The 12,644-nt window shown below is 50.8% G+C and overlaps 1 protein-coding gene across 6 annotated transcripts in view; it reads left to right on the top strand.

Moving 5' to 3' along the window:
- SYT7 (synaptotagmin 7) overlaps positions 1 to 12,644 on the top strand; it is a 146,921-nt gene that overhangs the window by 79,974 nt on the left and 54,303 nt on the right. For 2 of the 6 annotated variants that reach the window (XM_019547317.1, XM_019547320.1), the window contains exons 3-4: positions 563 to 642; positions 7,138 to 7,269. In XM_019547317.1, the coding sequence (XP_019402862.1) occupies positions 563 to 642; positions 7,138 to 7,269 (212 nt within the window). Of the gene's footprint in view, positions 1 to 562; positions 643 to 7,137; positions 7,270 to 8,377; positions 8,594 to 12,644 lie in introns of all 6 variants that reach the window. The other 4 variants (XM_019547318.1, XM_019547321.1, XM_019547316.1 and 1 more) reach the window with 3 other exon arrangements.

Here is a 12,644-nt window from a genome sequence, read left to right as displayed (position 1 = left end):
TCAATTAATCCTAAAATTGCCTGTTCCTCCCCTGTTGCAGATATGATGGGGTGAGAAAAGGGAGGGGGCAGGGCTCAAGGACACAGTCTTCCTAGTGCTCATTTAGTATCCTAGTGCACAATACCACACTGGTGCCAACATCCTTTATCAAGCTGTGGCATGATAGTCCATTGGGGGGATCTCTGTGTTGGGGTGCTCTCTCCCAGTGTTAGATGTCAGGGGGGACCCCCCAGAAATTGGGAGAAGGTTCCTAATTTGCTTGTGGGGCAGGGTGGGTATAATGATGAAAACCAGGAAAGCAGCTTCCAAGAAAGGTAGACCAGGAACCCCCAGGGGTAAAACTAGATCATCTCAAAACTTACCTGCCAATTGAGGGCACAAATTTCAACCATAGCCTCAGGCAAGGTCTGTCTCCTGAAATCCAGTAGCTGTACATTCAACTGTACATTCCCTTCTCCCTGGAGAGCTAGGTGGCACCACTGAAAGCCTCTGCTGACACTGTCAGCAGCAAGCCTAACAGCTGCTTCCTGGACTTAACTTTCTCTCCTCTTTTTATTCCTAGGGTAAACGTTACAAGAACTCCCTGGAGACGGTGGGGACCCCAGACTCCAGCCGAGGCCGAAGCGAGAAGAAAACCATCAAGTAGGTGCCACGGGAAAGCGCGGGAGGGGATGGAGGCTTGAGGCACAGCTCTGGGACATGGTCACTGCAGCAGAAGGCTTTCCAGGAGCAGGAATTTCAGCTCATGGAAGGTGCTGGACCACACACTCTGTGCCCCAAACCCTCGACATCCCAACACATTGCACCACCACATTGCCATATTGCCTCTTCCCCACAACATCACTACATGTATGGTGCCCCCACAAAGCCTCAACACCTCTCAGGCTGCCCCCAACAAACACCACCGCATGCCCTCAGCACTCTGCAACCATCCAATATCCCCATATACTCTGCTCCTCCTACATCCCTGCTCTCACACAGTTGAAAAGCCCCCTAACATTCTGCATACCCTGTACTACCACCCCTAATCACTGCCACACTCTCAACACAACACACCTCACAGACTTTGTCCCCTCATACTCCCTGCCCCTATAGTCTTAGCATCCCACAAGTATCCCCACACATTCTGCTTCCCCATTCTCATTAAAAAATTAGGTGACTGTAGTGTCGATGCCTGCACAGTCAGATGGGTCACAAATTCGCTGGAAGTCTGCACCCAGAGAGTGGTGGTGGGTGGGTCATTTTTGACCTGGAAAGATGTGGGCAGTGGGGTTCCCCAGGGCTCAGTCCTTGGGCCTGCACTGTTCAACATCTTCATCAGCGACTTGGACGACGAGGTGAAAAGTACCTTGTTCAAGTTTGTGGATGACACTAAGATGTGGGGAGAAGTAGGCACACTGGAGGAAAGGGACAGGCTGCAAATAGATCTGGACCAGTTACAGGGGTGGGCGGATGAGAACAGGATGGGTTTCAACACTGACAAGTGCAAGGTGATGCACCTGGGGAGGAAAAACCAGCAGCTTACCTACAGGCTGGGGAACTCCCTTCTCATCAGTGCAGAGGCAGAAAAGGATCTTGGAGTCATGATTGATTCCAAGATGAACATAGGCTGCCAATGTGAGGACATTGTCAGGAAAGCTAACCGCACCCTGTCATGCATCTCCAGATGCATCATGAGGAAGTCCAAGGAGGTGATCCTCCCCCTCTATGCGGCAATGGTCAGGCCACAGTTGGAGTACTGCATCCAGTTCTGGGCACCGCACTTCAGGAGGGATGTGGACAACATGGAGAGGGTCCAGAGGAGGGCCGCTCGCATGATCAGGGGGCAGCAGGCTACGGGACCTGAACCTGTTCAGCATCCACAAGAGAAGGCTGAGAGGGGATCTGGTGGCCATCTGTAAACTGGCCAAGGGGGACCAGCAGGCAATGGGAGAGTCCCTGTTCCCCCTGAGTACTACCGGGAGTGACCAGGAATAACGGTCACAAGCTGGCAGAGGGTAGATTTAGGCTAGATATCAGGAGGCACTACTTCACAGTCAGGGAGGCTAGGAGCTGGAACCAACTTCCAAGAGAAGTGGTGCTGGCTCCTACCGTGGGGGTCTTTAAGAGGAGGCTTGACAAACACCTTGCGGGGGTCGCTTGACCCCAGTACTCATTCCTGCCCAGGGCAGGGGGTCAGACTTGATGATCTGCTTAGGTCCCTTCCTACCCTACCTACTATGAAACTACACCCTACACTCTCAGTCAGTGTCAACACCAAACATCCTCACACACCCTCAACACTCACTTCCCCACAGACATTGTACATTCATGAACTCACACATTCAAACATACACATACACATAAACTGCTTCAATAGCTCACAGACATGCCCCTGCTCACAGACTCTGTTCCCTGTACACCTCACCATATATTCACTCAACTGAACACCAAATGCCTCACATACTCTAGTTCCACTCCAAACAGCCCCAGCATCCTGGTTCCCAAAAGATTTGACTGTCAAATAGCCTGCATCTCCTCAACTGCAAATACACTGTCTCAGCACTCCCCAGGCACCCATGAAGTCAGTTTACCTTTATACAGGCAGTTCTAACTGCACACAAAGAAGTCTGCTTTCCTACCCCTGTGCATGAGGAGGCATCAGAGGCACTACATCCCCCATCTGCTCCACCATCAGATACACCCAGTATTGACTTCATACCCCTTCCCCAGTGAGATACTTCATATAGTCCCCAAATACCAAACACCCTCAAACCGTGTGGCCCCAAACCATCCCACAAAACTAACACTATTGACCCCTCACATTCTCTTTTACCACAAGTGCCTCACACACCTACTTACCCATACCCTTCACTACTAAATACTCACACATTCACTACTCCAGCCCTACAGCTCAGACCATGTATCCCCACACTACTTTTACACAAGCACACACATACGCACACACACACAAACAGCCTCAGCATCTTGCTCCCATAACACACAGCCCCACCATCACCAGTTGGACTTCAGCCCTACAACTTTGTGTGTACCTGTGGCAACACCTCACAGACTGCCCTCCCCCTTCTTTCCTGGCCCACAACACACCCCAGTGCACATATGTTGGTCTCAGCTCTCCAGTGCTGCTCCAACACACTGGCTTTGAGGGAACAAGAGAGCCAGTTAATGCTTTGTGTTTCCCTCCATCCCTCCCTGGATGGCAGGAAATTGCCTCCCAGGAGCCCTGGTGGCTGTCCTCAGTGCTCTGTTTCCTCAACATGGGCAAAGTCAAAGCCTTTGGGCACTAATCCCAGGCATCACTGGCTTCATTGTCCCAGATGAACCATTGTCTGTGATTTATTCTTCCCCATTTGCACAGCAGCACCCAAATTCATCCCTTTCTCCAACCCTGGCCATTCTGCCTGGAGAGGAGGAGACACATCAGAGTCCTCTCTGTCCCCCAGATGGAGATGGAGATGCTTCAAATCTCCTCAGCCCCATAATGGAAATTGGAGGTACCTCTGTGCCACAGAAGGAGGGGGCCTCTGTGGGCCCATTTCTCACATCATTTGAGTCATGGACATTTCTGTGACTTCTCACTCATATACCAAGCCTTTTTACTCTGTGATGTGCTCTGGGCCAAGGCTGTTGGAGGATACAGGTCAGAAGACATTTCTTAGAGCCTGGCCGTGGCTGGGCTCTGCAGCCTCACAGTGTTTAGAAAACAACATGGCATCAGAAGATATAGTGGCTTGCCCTCCACATGGAGTGGTCCCCACTCCAGCTTTCTGGAGGCACAGAGCTGAGAGCTGTGCAGGCAGATGGGCTGCACACTCATGGCTGAGAAAGCCTCCTGGGATGTATGCAATGGAGAGGAGGGCATATCTGCAAGGAGAAGGGACCAGTGCTGGCAAGGGCATGCTGCAGCATCACACCATGGGGCAGTGTGGCACAATTGGCCCATATGGGGAACTTAGTCCTCCCCCAGGGCTTGCAAACACAGCTCAACCTGAGGGTGAAGAAGAGATTATCCCCACCTGCTCCGGTAGAATCAGGCTACTGGAACCTTGGCATCCCCTGATCTTTGGTCTCTGCATCTGGGTGTAGGGCTCACTGGGAGGACATTGTCCTGGGAAGATAGATGATTTGGTGAATGAGCTCTTGTCCTGATGCAGCATGAAGAAAGAATTCTTGTTGGTCTGGTCCTCCAGGTTGAGCTTCTGTAAACCTTCACTGACAGAATGGCTATAGAGGCCTGTCGCTTCTCCCTCCATTGTTGCCAAGGCTTTATGGTACTCTGTGTAGAGAGCTGAGGCAGGGCCTCCCCCTCATCCCATTGTGACCAGGGCCGGCCCTCCAGGGCTGCTGTTAGTGTGGCTATTCTGGCTGGTGGATAAGGGAGGGAGGGAGGGTGTGCATGGGATCCTTGGATGGATGGGGCCTTGCCTTATGCCAGCCCACAGGTGTCACTGCCAGTCATTACTAGTACCTGTCGGGTGCTACAGTTGTGGTGAGTAGCACACGGGCTGCTGAGGACTGTGTTGGTGGGAGGATAGGGCCAAAGGGGTGTCAATGTGGCCTCGTTGCTCGCTGAGGAGTCATGTGTGGGTTGCCTTCCCCAAAGAGGAGCTACTCCAGGGCCAGTGAGGGAAACAGGAGAGAGATGGCAGACAGCATGGGAGACTGCCCCTTCCCTCCCAAATGCTCTGCCCTCCACCCAAAGCACTCTATCTTCCATCCCAAATGCTCCCCTGCCACCTCCCCCCACCACCTTCTGCCTTCCCCAGAGGACAATGCACCCTCTCCCCTCTTTCCTGGGACTCAGGGGCTCACTTTCCTGTAGGCATGCCAGTCCCAGCACCAGAAGAAGCCTCTCTGGGGGGCTTGCTCTCCAACCCTCAAGTGGCTGGCATGTCAGTCAGAGAGGCTTTGTCTCCCTCCTTCTTTTACCTTTTCCCTCCCCTCCTTCCATTTCTCGCCCTTGCCTACTCCTCCCCTTTCTCTTTCTCTCTTTTTTTCCTCCCTACCCCCTCCTCCCTGCCCTGCTCTTCTCTCCATCTGGTGGTAAGTGAGCCTGGTGCTCCCAGGTGAAAAGCAGCAGCTCTCCCCTCCGACCCCCCGGGGTTGCCGCCACCCCCCTCTTGTAGGCCTTTCATCTCCCTCTTTGTGTTTTGAAAAGGCCTGCATGAATCCGCTTCATGCTGGAGCCATAGGAGGGCTGGAGGAATTAATGAGGGGAGCTGGGGCTGAGTGCAGGCATGCAGCCTACCAAGGGCTTTTGAAGTTTCTGATAAATTTGCCGCAGTACCACTTGACTTCAAAGGCACTGCTTGCTGCTCTCACGTGCTTGGGGTCAGAGCTGGGAAGCCATTGACAGCTCTCTGGAGTCAGGAGGTAGTGGTTAGACCTGGCTCCCATCTTATCTCTCTGTGGTGTCAAGTGACCTATTTAGAGTGGAAGAACCATACAAGGAGGTTAAGTCACAAGGCACTCCCCCCGCCCCTGCCATCTCCCCAGCTCCCTCTACACTACCAGGTAAAGAAATAAAGCAGGGGCTTGCAGAGTCCAACCGTCAGGGGCCTATTGATCAATGCCAGAAGGGCTAGCCTAGATCTAGAGCTTTTAGAAGGAGAGGGGTTCACATTAGGAGCAGGGAATTAGTAGTTTTGGATCTTTCAGGGAGGGAGTTACACATGTGGAATGGGGGTGTCAGCAACTTTGGATCCTGCAGTGAGGGAATCACACATCATGAATAAACTATCGTGATCTGTGGGTCGTCCAGAAAGGGGTTGCACACCTGTGACCAGGTGCCAGTAGGTCTGGGCCGTGCAGAGAATGCTCCCCATTGCCCCCCATCTGCAGCAGGGAGTTTTTCAGTGATTCACTCTCCCAGGTTCTCCATTCCTGCTGTGTTGAAATGAGTCCCAGTGATGGGACTCTCAGGGTGAAAGGCAGGGACTCAGAACCCTCCCCTGAAGCCATCCACTCTCCCTTGCAGGTGAGCTTTTACTGGTAAGTGGCAGATTTCAGTCTTGTGTTTCTCTTAGCTTGTGCCCATAGGCACACAAATTCCCATCTCTGCTTATTCCTGGTGGGGTGCGATATTTCAGAGAACATCTCACAGTGGTGGCTGAGGCAGGCTAAGTAAACTCCTGCCCACTGCTTCATGGAGACCACTGAGGGACATCCCTGTGGATCAGAACCTGCCTTTAGCTCTCAACATTGGCAGGTATCTTAGAGTCTTTCCAGCCTGCCAGTCCCATTTCTTCCCATCCTTTGTAGTCTGGGTGTTGAATCCCTTTAGGCCATCTCCCTCTAGTTGTTAGGGTTACATATGCCATGGCAGCTGCTGGAAGAAGTTAAGGACTCTGCCACCGTCTCAGGTCTAAGAGAATATGTCTAGAGCAGTGTCACCAGCCCTTGTGATTTTAGTGTGAGTCGTAAGATGATGTAGTGTTTTTTCAGTGGCTCCAGGTCCTGGAGTCATGTGATTTTGTGTGACTTTCAGCTTCCTTTTAAAGCCCAAGTTAGTCCCTAGCCCTTACAGTTGCTGACAGCAGCTTGAAAGTACAAATGCTAGAGGTCTGATGCTCTCAAATTTTGCATTTCCTAAAAACCTTGCCTTTTTAAGCTGGTCTTATGAATATGGAGTCAGCTTTTCATTTTTGATGGCATGGAGTCAGCAGTAATTCTACTATCCATGGCAGTGAGGTGCTTGGGGAGGTGGCCAGCACAGGAGCCAGGTTAGCCTGGAAGCGGTTCCCCAAGAGCCAGGCTGAAAGCAAGGAAGGATGTAACAGGCTGTGGCACCCAGCAGCACTGCCTTTAACCCATGCTCCATCTCTCTCTCTCCTACCAGCTTTTCAAGGCACCTGCTTCTGTCTTTCTGCAGCTCTTCCTCTCACTGTCCCCCCTGTCCATCCTTCCTCAATGTGTGCGTGGGGGTGTGTGTGTGGCAGATGGACGCCACTACAGCCATGGCTTCTCTCCCACAGGTGGAATCGGCATCCGTCTCCATTCCCCCCCCACACCTGGCTGTCTGGTTTTCTTGGGGGCGGTGATTTTTTTTATTTTCTTCTCCTTCCTCCCCTCGCAGGAATTCAGATTCTCTCTCTTGTATTTCCCTTTTCTTTCTCCCCTCTTCTCCCGCCGATCTAGTGATCTAGACAGAGACTTTTGGAATAACAATGACAACACAGTGCAGCAGAAATGGAGTTCCTACCCTCCCAAGGAGTTTATACTAAACATTTCACCTTACGCCCCATACGGTGATCCACGGCTTTCCCTCAAGTGAGTTTCTCTTTACCTGGTTTGATCATGTGTAGTGAGTATATGCGCAACCACCTTCCTCTCCCCGCTCCCCTCCTCCACCTTTCTCCTCTTCACTCTACCTCCTCTCCCCACACACTCCATCCCCATGGGCAGATGACCATGGAGACGAGCAACCCCTCCTGCCCTTTCCCCTTCCTTCCCCACCCCTTCCTCAGTGCTTCCCAACCACTGGTATGCACGCACTGGAGCTGTCACACGAGGCTGGTTCACCAGACTCACCACCTCTCCCCCACAACTAGATCTGGGTCCTGGCACTGGCGAAGTCTAAGGTAATGTTACCAATGGGTTTGATGGCACCAGAACTGGACTCATGACCAGGAACCCTGACCTCATGCCCTGCTGCCTCATAGCTGGGGAGGTTGGGCCTGAGCTTCTGGGTTTCATCACCCAGTCCTCACCACTGCCAATGGAGAGCTCCATTGACACGGGTGAGCTTGAGCCCAGGCCCTTCACCGGTGAGACCAGAACGGCTGCCCAAATGGGTTGGGAACCATTGCATCAGCGACTCTCTCCGTGAGGCTAGCGCTGCCCTCCCTGCCAGGTCCCCTTGGCTCTCCCTGCCCCACCCAGTGCCCCCACTCCTCTGCAGCATAGGATGGGGTTGCGCGTTTTGGTCACCCTCTCAGCGTGTACTCTGCATTTGCACTGTGTGGTGGTGATGATGGTACTGGTAAGCTCTCACTAACATGGCTTTTCTCTCCCTCTGCCTGTGCAGTGCCTCTCCTAACAGTTTTCTCCATTGTTTAACCCCTCGTTGTCTATGGGATAATGTAATTTTACCGCCATCATAAACTCACAACCGAGCTGGGGCCGCCTGTTGTTTTTTTCTCTCTCTCTCCACTCCCTGTGCCAAAGGTTCGCCCTCAGCCCCTTCTTTTGCAGTGCTGATGTCTCTCTCTCTCTCTGTCTGTCTGTCTGTCTCTTGTCTGTCTGTCTCTCTCCTTCTCTCTCCCTCTTTCTCTCTCTCTCTCTTTCTCCCCCTCTCCCCATGTGGCCTCCTCCCCGCCACGCCCTGCCACCCCCTTCGTGTCTGTCCTGGGGGGTACGGCCCGCCGGCCCGCCCCAGTGGCTCCCTGCTGTCGGGCGCTAAATTGGCTGCCTCTGCCACGTCGGGGTTGGCGGGGGAGCGAGAAGGACGCCTGGGGGAGAAGCAGCAGCTCCGAGAGGACGGCATGAAGAGCAGCCTGTCTGCCCACAGCGACCCCAGCAATGGGAAGGCGGGGAAAGGCCGATGGCACACGGTGCAGAGCCACCTAGCAGCAGGGAAGCTCAGCCTATCCAAGTGAGTGAGAACGGCCCCGATTGTCCCGCACTGCCCCACCGGGATGGCCTGGATGCCTGGCTGCCTGAGGGGATGGCCTGTCCCCCACAATGGGGTCAAGCTGGGGCGGGGGGAGGCCAGGAAAGTGTGGGTGGGAGCAAACATTTTGCTGCATGAAGGGGTTAATGCCCCGGTCAGATTGTGCAGGAGAACCTGGAATGGAGGCGATAGCATGAGACTCGTGGCCACCCAGCAGGGATTTTGCCCCAGTTCAAGATGAGGTCATTCTCAACCTATCCACCCATAATGATTATTATCTTTGTTGCCTTAATGCCTTGGGGCTCCACTGGACTAGACACTGCAAAGAGGACAGAGAGGAAGTCTCTGCTCTTAGGGGCTTACAGTCTATAGCAGTCCACCTATACCAGACAACAGGTGGATACAGGACTCAGTCCATCAGTTGTCTTGATTGAGTTTTGCAAGGAAGGAACTGAAGGAGGAGGATGTTTGCAGACAGTGAAAGGGAGCTTGTGTGAGACCCATGAGAGGAAGGAGCATGAAGGGGCTTGTTTGAATGCTTAATGTGAGTGGCAGAGGGAGGATTGGTGGGAACTAATGTCTGGCTAATGTGTGAGAAGCAATAGGCAGGATGTGGATAGACCAAGAAAACCCTTGGAGGCGACAGGGAGTCACTTGTGTCTAGCAAAGGCAGCAGACAGATGGCAAGGGAGAGGTGGGATGGACACAGTAGCCAGCCAGGGGTATGATCTTTGCAGGTGCCTCCTAAGCAGATAGCAAGCAGGGCTAGGGTGCATTTATCAGTGGCCCAGATGAGGTGGCTTCTGAAGGCAAGACATGAGAGCATGTGGGCTTGGAGGGGCAGGCTGCCTGGGTGGACAGAAAAAGACTGGAGAAGGTGCAGGCGAGGTTTCCATGCAGCCTGGGTGTGAAAGCATAGTTGAAAGTGATGCTCAGGCCACCAGCAGAGACTGGGAGGGTGGCAATAGGATGATGGTGTCCATGGAAACTGAGAAATGAAGGGAAGCAGGAGGGCTTGTGGGGGACAGATTAATTAACTCAGTCACATTCTCTAAACACCTGGTGGCCGCCCCCCTCTCCCTGATGCCAGATGTCTAGTTCCCCCAGCTGTTCTCGCCAGCTGCTCCTCTGATGTGCCCTGGGGAAATTTAACCCCAGGGACGTGGCCTGCCACCTGTACTGCTAGGAGTCTGGACTGAGGTTGCCTGACAACCACTCCATCCCTTGGAATCAGCGCTTCATTCCAGGAAGGCAGTGGGTACAAGGCAGGGGAGCAGTATTTGTGATGGGTGAGGAAGGGAAGAGGTTGCCAGGGTGCAAGTCCCTCCGACTTGGGCATGCTTCTCTAGCTCTTCCATGCTGACTAGTGGTTGCACCCGGCTCTGCTGAGGGAATGCCCCCATGGGGATTCTTGAGAAGCTGCTCTGGTTTGTGTGGGAGCAAAACTGAGTGCTCAAGAGAGAAAATTGTGAGAGAAATTGAAGAACACTAGAAATTGCCAGAGGTAGCTAGGGGCTGTAATGGCCCCCTGGGCTCCAGTCTGTGTTCAGATCTGGATCCTGCATTTAAAATTAGACAAACTTTTGGGACCTGAAATTTCTCCTATTCTCCCCAACCCTTTTGCCTGATGCCAGAGAGGTGTTAGGGGAAATCTTGAAGTCCATTAGGTTTAGGGAACATAGAGCTTTTTCAGCTTGTTGAGAACTGTTGTAATCTAAAATGGTTTGGTTCAAGATTTCAAATGAGGTCTGCAGCTGATGTAAACTGAACTAAACTGAACTCTGTTAGAGGGAGTCATATGGTTATATATGCCAGCTGAGGGCCTGGTCTCAAAATTTCTAATCTCTGTTCACTAAACTAACTTGGAGAAAGAGAATGTAGATTTTGATAGTGCAGTATTTAAATCAAGCACAGTGTCGTTTGGTAATTTATTGTGTAACATGTATAATTCCGCACCCTGTCTAGAAATATAGCAAAATAGTCTCTCAGAAGAAAATGTATCGATCTACAGTGAATTTTTTACTGCATTGTGCTAAAGTACATTCAGGAAAAAAGGAAGGATGTTCCCAAGACAGCATATCAAATACTTCTAAAAAAAGAATTAAAACCTTATGGTTATAAAAAAATCACTTTAAAGCCGGAAAATTGTAAGTTAAGGTTCGTGTGTATGGAGAAAATAATTCAAAGGTGTGGAGATTCAGAGGTTCCAATACTTGCCATAGATACGCTGCTTCCCAATGCCCCTGAACAACCTTACAACTGTCTTGGACAGCTTTTCTTTCTTTTATCAGTTATGGGCTTTTCCTGCAGAAATCCATTTTTTGCTTTATGATGTAGAACCTGTTTTTTCACTGTATTGGAATAACATCCAGGTACAGTCCTTCCTTTGCGTTAACTTCCTGCACTGACTCACATGCAGTGCTTGCTTTCTGCCTGTCAAATACAGACCACAAATGCCTACCGGAGCTAAGAAAGGGCTCAGTCACCTTTACCTGTTCTGCAGAGGCGTTATTTAGATGTTCACCTAAAGGGAGAAGAAGGGAGAGAGGATGGATGGACTGACTTTTTAAAAACTTTTTAATCTTTATTACAAAAATGTTAAAAACAAAAGTTATAAGTGTAGAGAGTCCCACCAGGCACTGGTCATTAAAACATTTGTCACTAAAAGTGACTATAACAGAGATTGAAATCCCCTCCCCCTCCTCACCACCCTTCATGCAGCCAAACTTTTAGGACTAGCCAGTCATCTTCCACTGCACAGAGTTCCCCCTTAATGGCCCAGTGCATCGCAAACTGGGTCACGTTTTGTTGTAGAGTGATGTGTCCAAGCTCAAAAGAGACATGTGCCCATAGCAGGAACTGGAAGACGTGAAGGGCAATGTAAGAGCCGGCCCCTGTGGTTCTTCAAGGTTGCTGTCTTGACCTGGCCCAGAAAGACAGACTAACAGAACTTTATTATAAAAATGTTAAAAATAAAAGGGAAAAAAGTATACAAAAAGTAGACATGGCTGTACAAGGAGCTGGGCATGAAAGTGTTCACCAGTCAAAATGGCATCATAACCAAAAGACTGAAGCCCTTTCCTCCCTCCCCTACCTCCTTCATGCAGTCATACTTTTTGGACTAGCTGGCCATCTTCCACAATACAGCATGATCCTTTGATGACCCAGTGTGACACAAATCCATCTGTGTTCTGTTGTAAGGTGAAGTAACTAGAGTCAAGGGAGAGATGCATCCAGACCGGGAACCAAAAGAGGTGAAGGGTAATAAATAGAATCATACAGTCTTTAACGTGAAACTGGATTTATGCTTTAATCATGACAGACAGGTAGACAATTTCACTGATTTGAAACTGGATGTCTTTCTACCCTGTATTTCATCGAGAGAGTGGAGTTGACAAACCTCTCAACATAACTCATAACACCTAGCCTGGGCACCAGTCTATATCATGTGGATCATGAGTTGTAGAGTGAGGAATGGTGCAATTAAGGGTGTTTGTAGAAACTTAACTCTGAATTTCTAGTATCTCCAGCCTTTGTATTTTCATAAATTTCACTTTTGATTCTACTGGTTTTCAAGTGTTGCTGGGTTTTTTAGATACTCTGTCACTGTTTCAATAAGGTTAGCTGCAGACAGAATCAATCTGCTGTACCTTAATAAAGTTCACTTTGTCTGGGAGTGACATTGGCCATTCCTGTAGCTGACATGCCTGGCTCTGATGTGGCCTTCACTGCACTGGCTGGCTGGCTGAGGTAGCCCTTGTGCTCCCTGCTGAGTAGACATGGCAGTACCTGACAATGCATGCAGGTACCAGCAAATGCCAAGGTACAGGTGTTGTGGGTGCCAGGATCAGCCTTTCTACTTCAGGACTGGCTCCTATCCCACAATTACCACTGATAAAAATGCATATATTCTTCTGGCACAGGGCCTGGAGAAGCCAATTTTAGTTTCCTGTGACTGAGCAGTTGTAAATTGGACTAATTTAGGATTTGATAGAAACCTGAAATGAGGTTGCCAAGCTCTGGGAAGGAGGCA

Source organism: Crocodylus porosus, unplaced genomic scaffold, assembly GCF_001723895.1.
Source record: "Crocodylus porosus isolate Cpor-Errol unplaced genomic scaffold, CroPor_comp1, whole genome shotgun sequence".
NCBI classification, from domain to species: Eukaryota; Metazoa; Chordata; order Crocodylia; family Crocodylidae; genus Crocodylus; species Crocodylus porosus.
The sequence above is the reverse complement of the archived record's forward strand: the minus strand, read 5'-3'. Positions and strand labels throughout refer to the sequence as shown.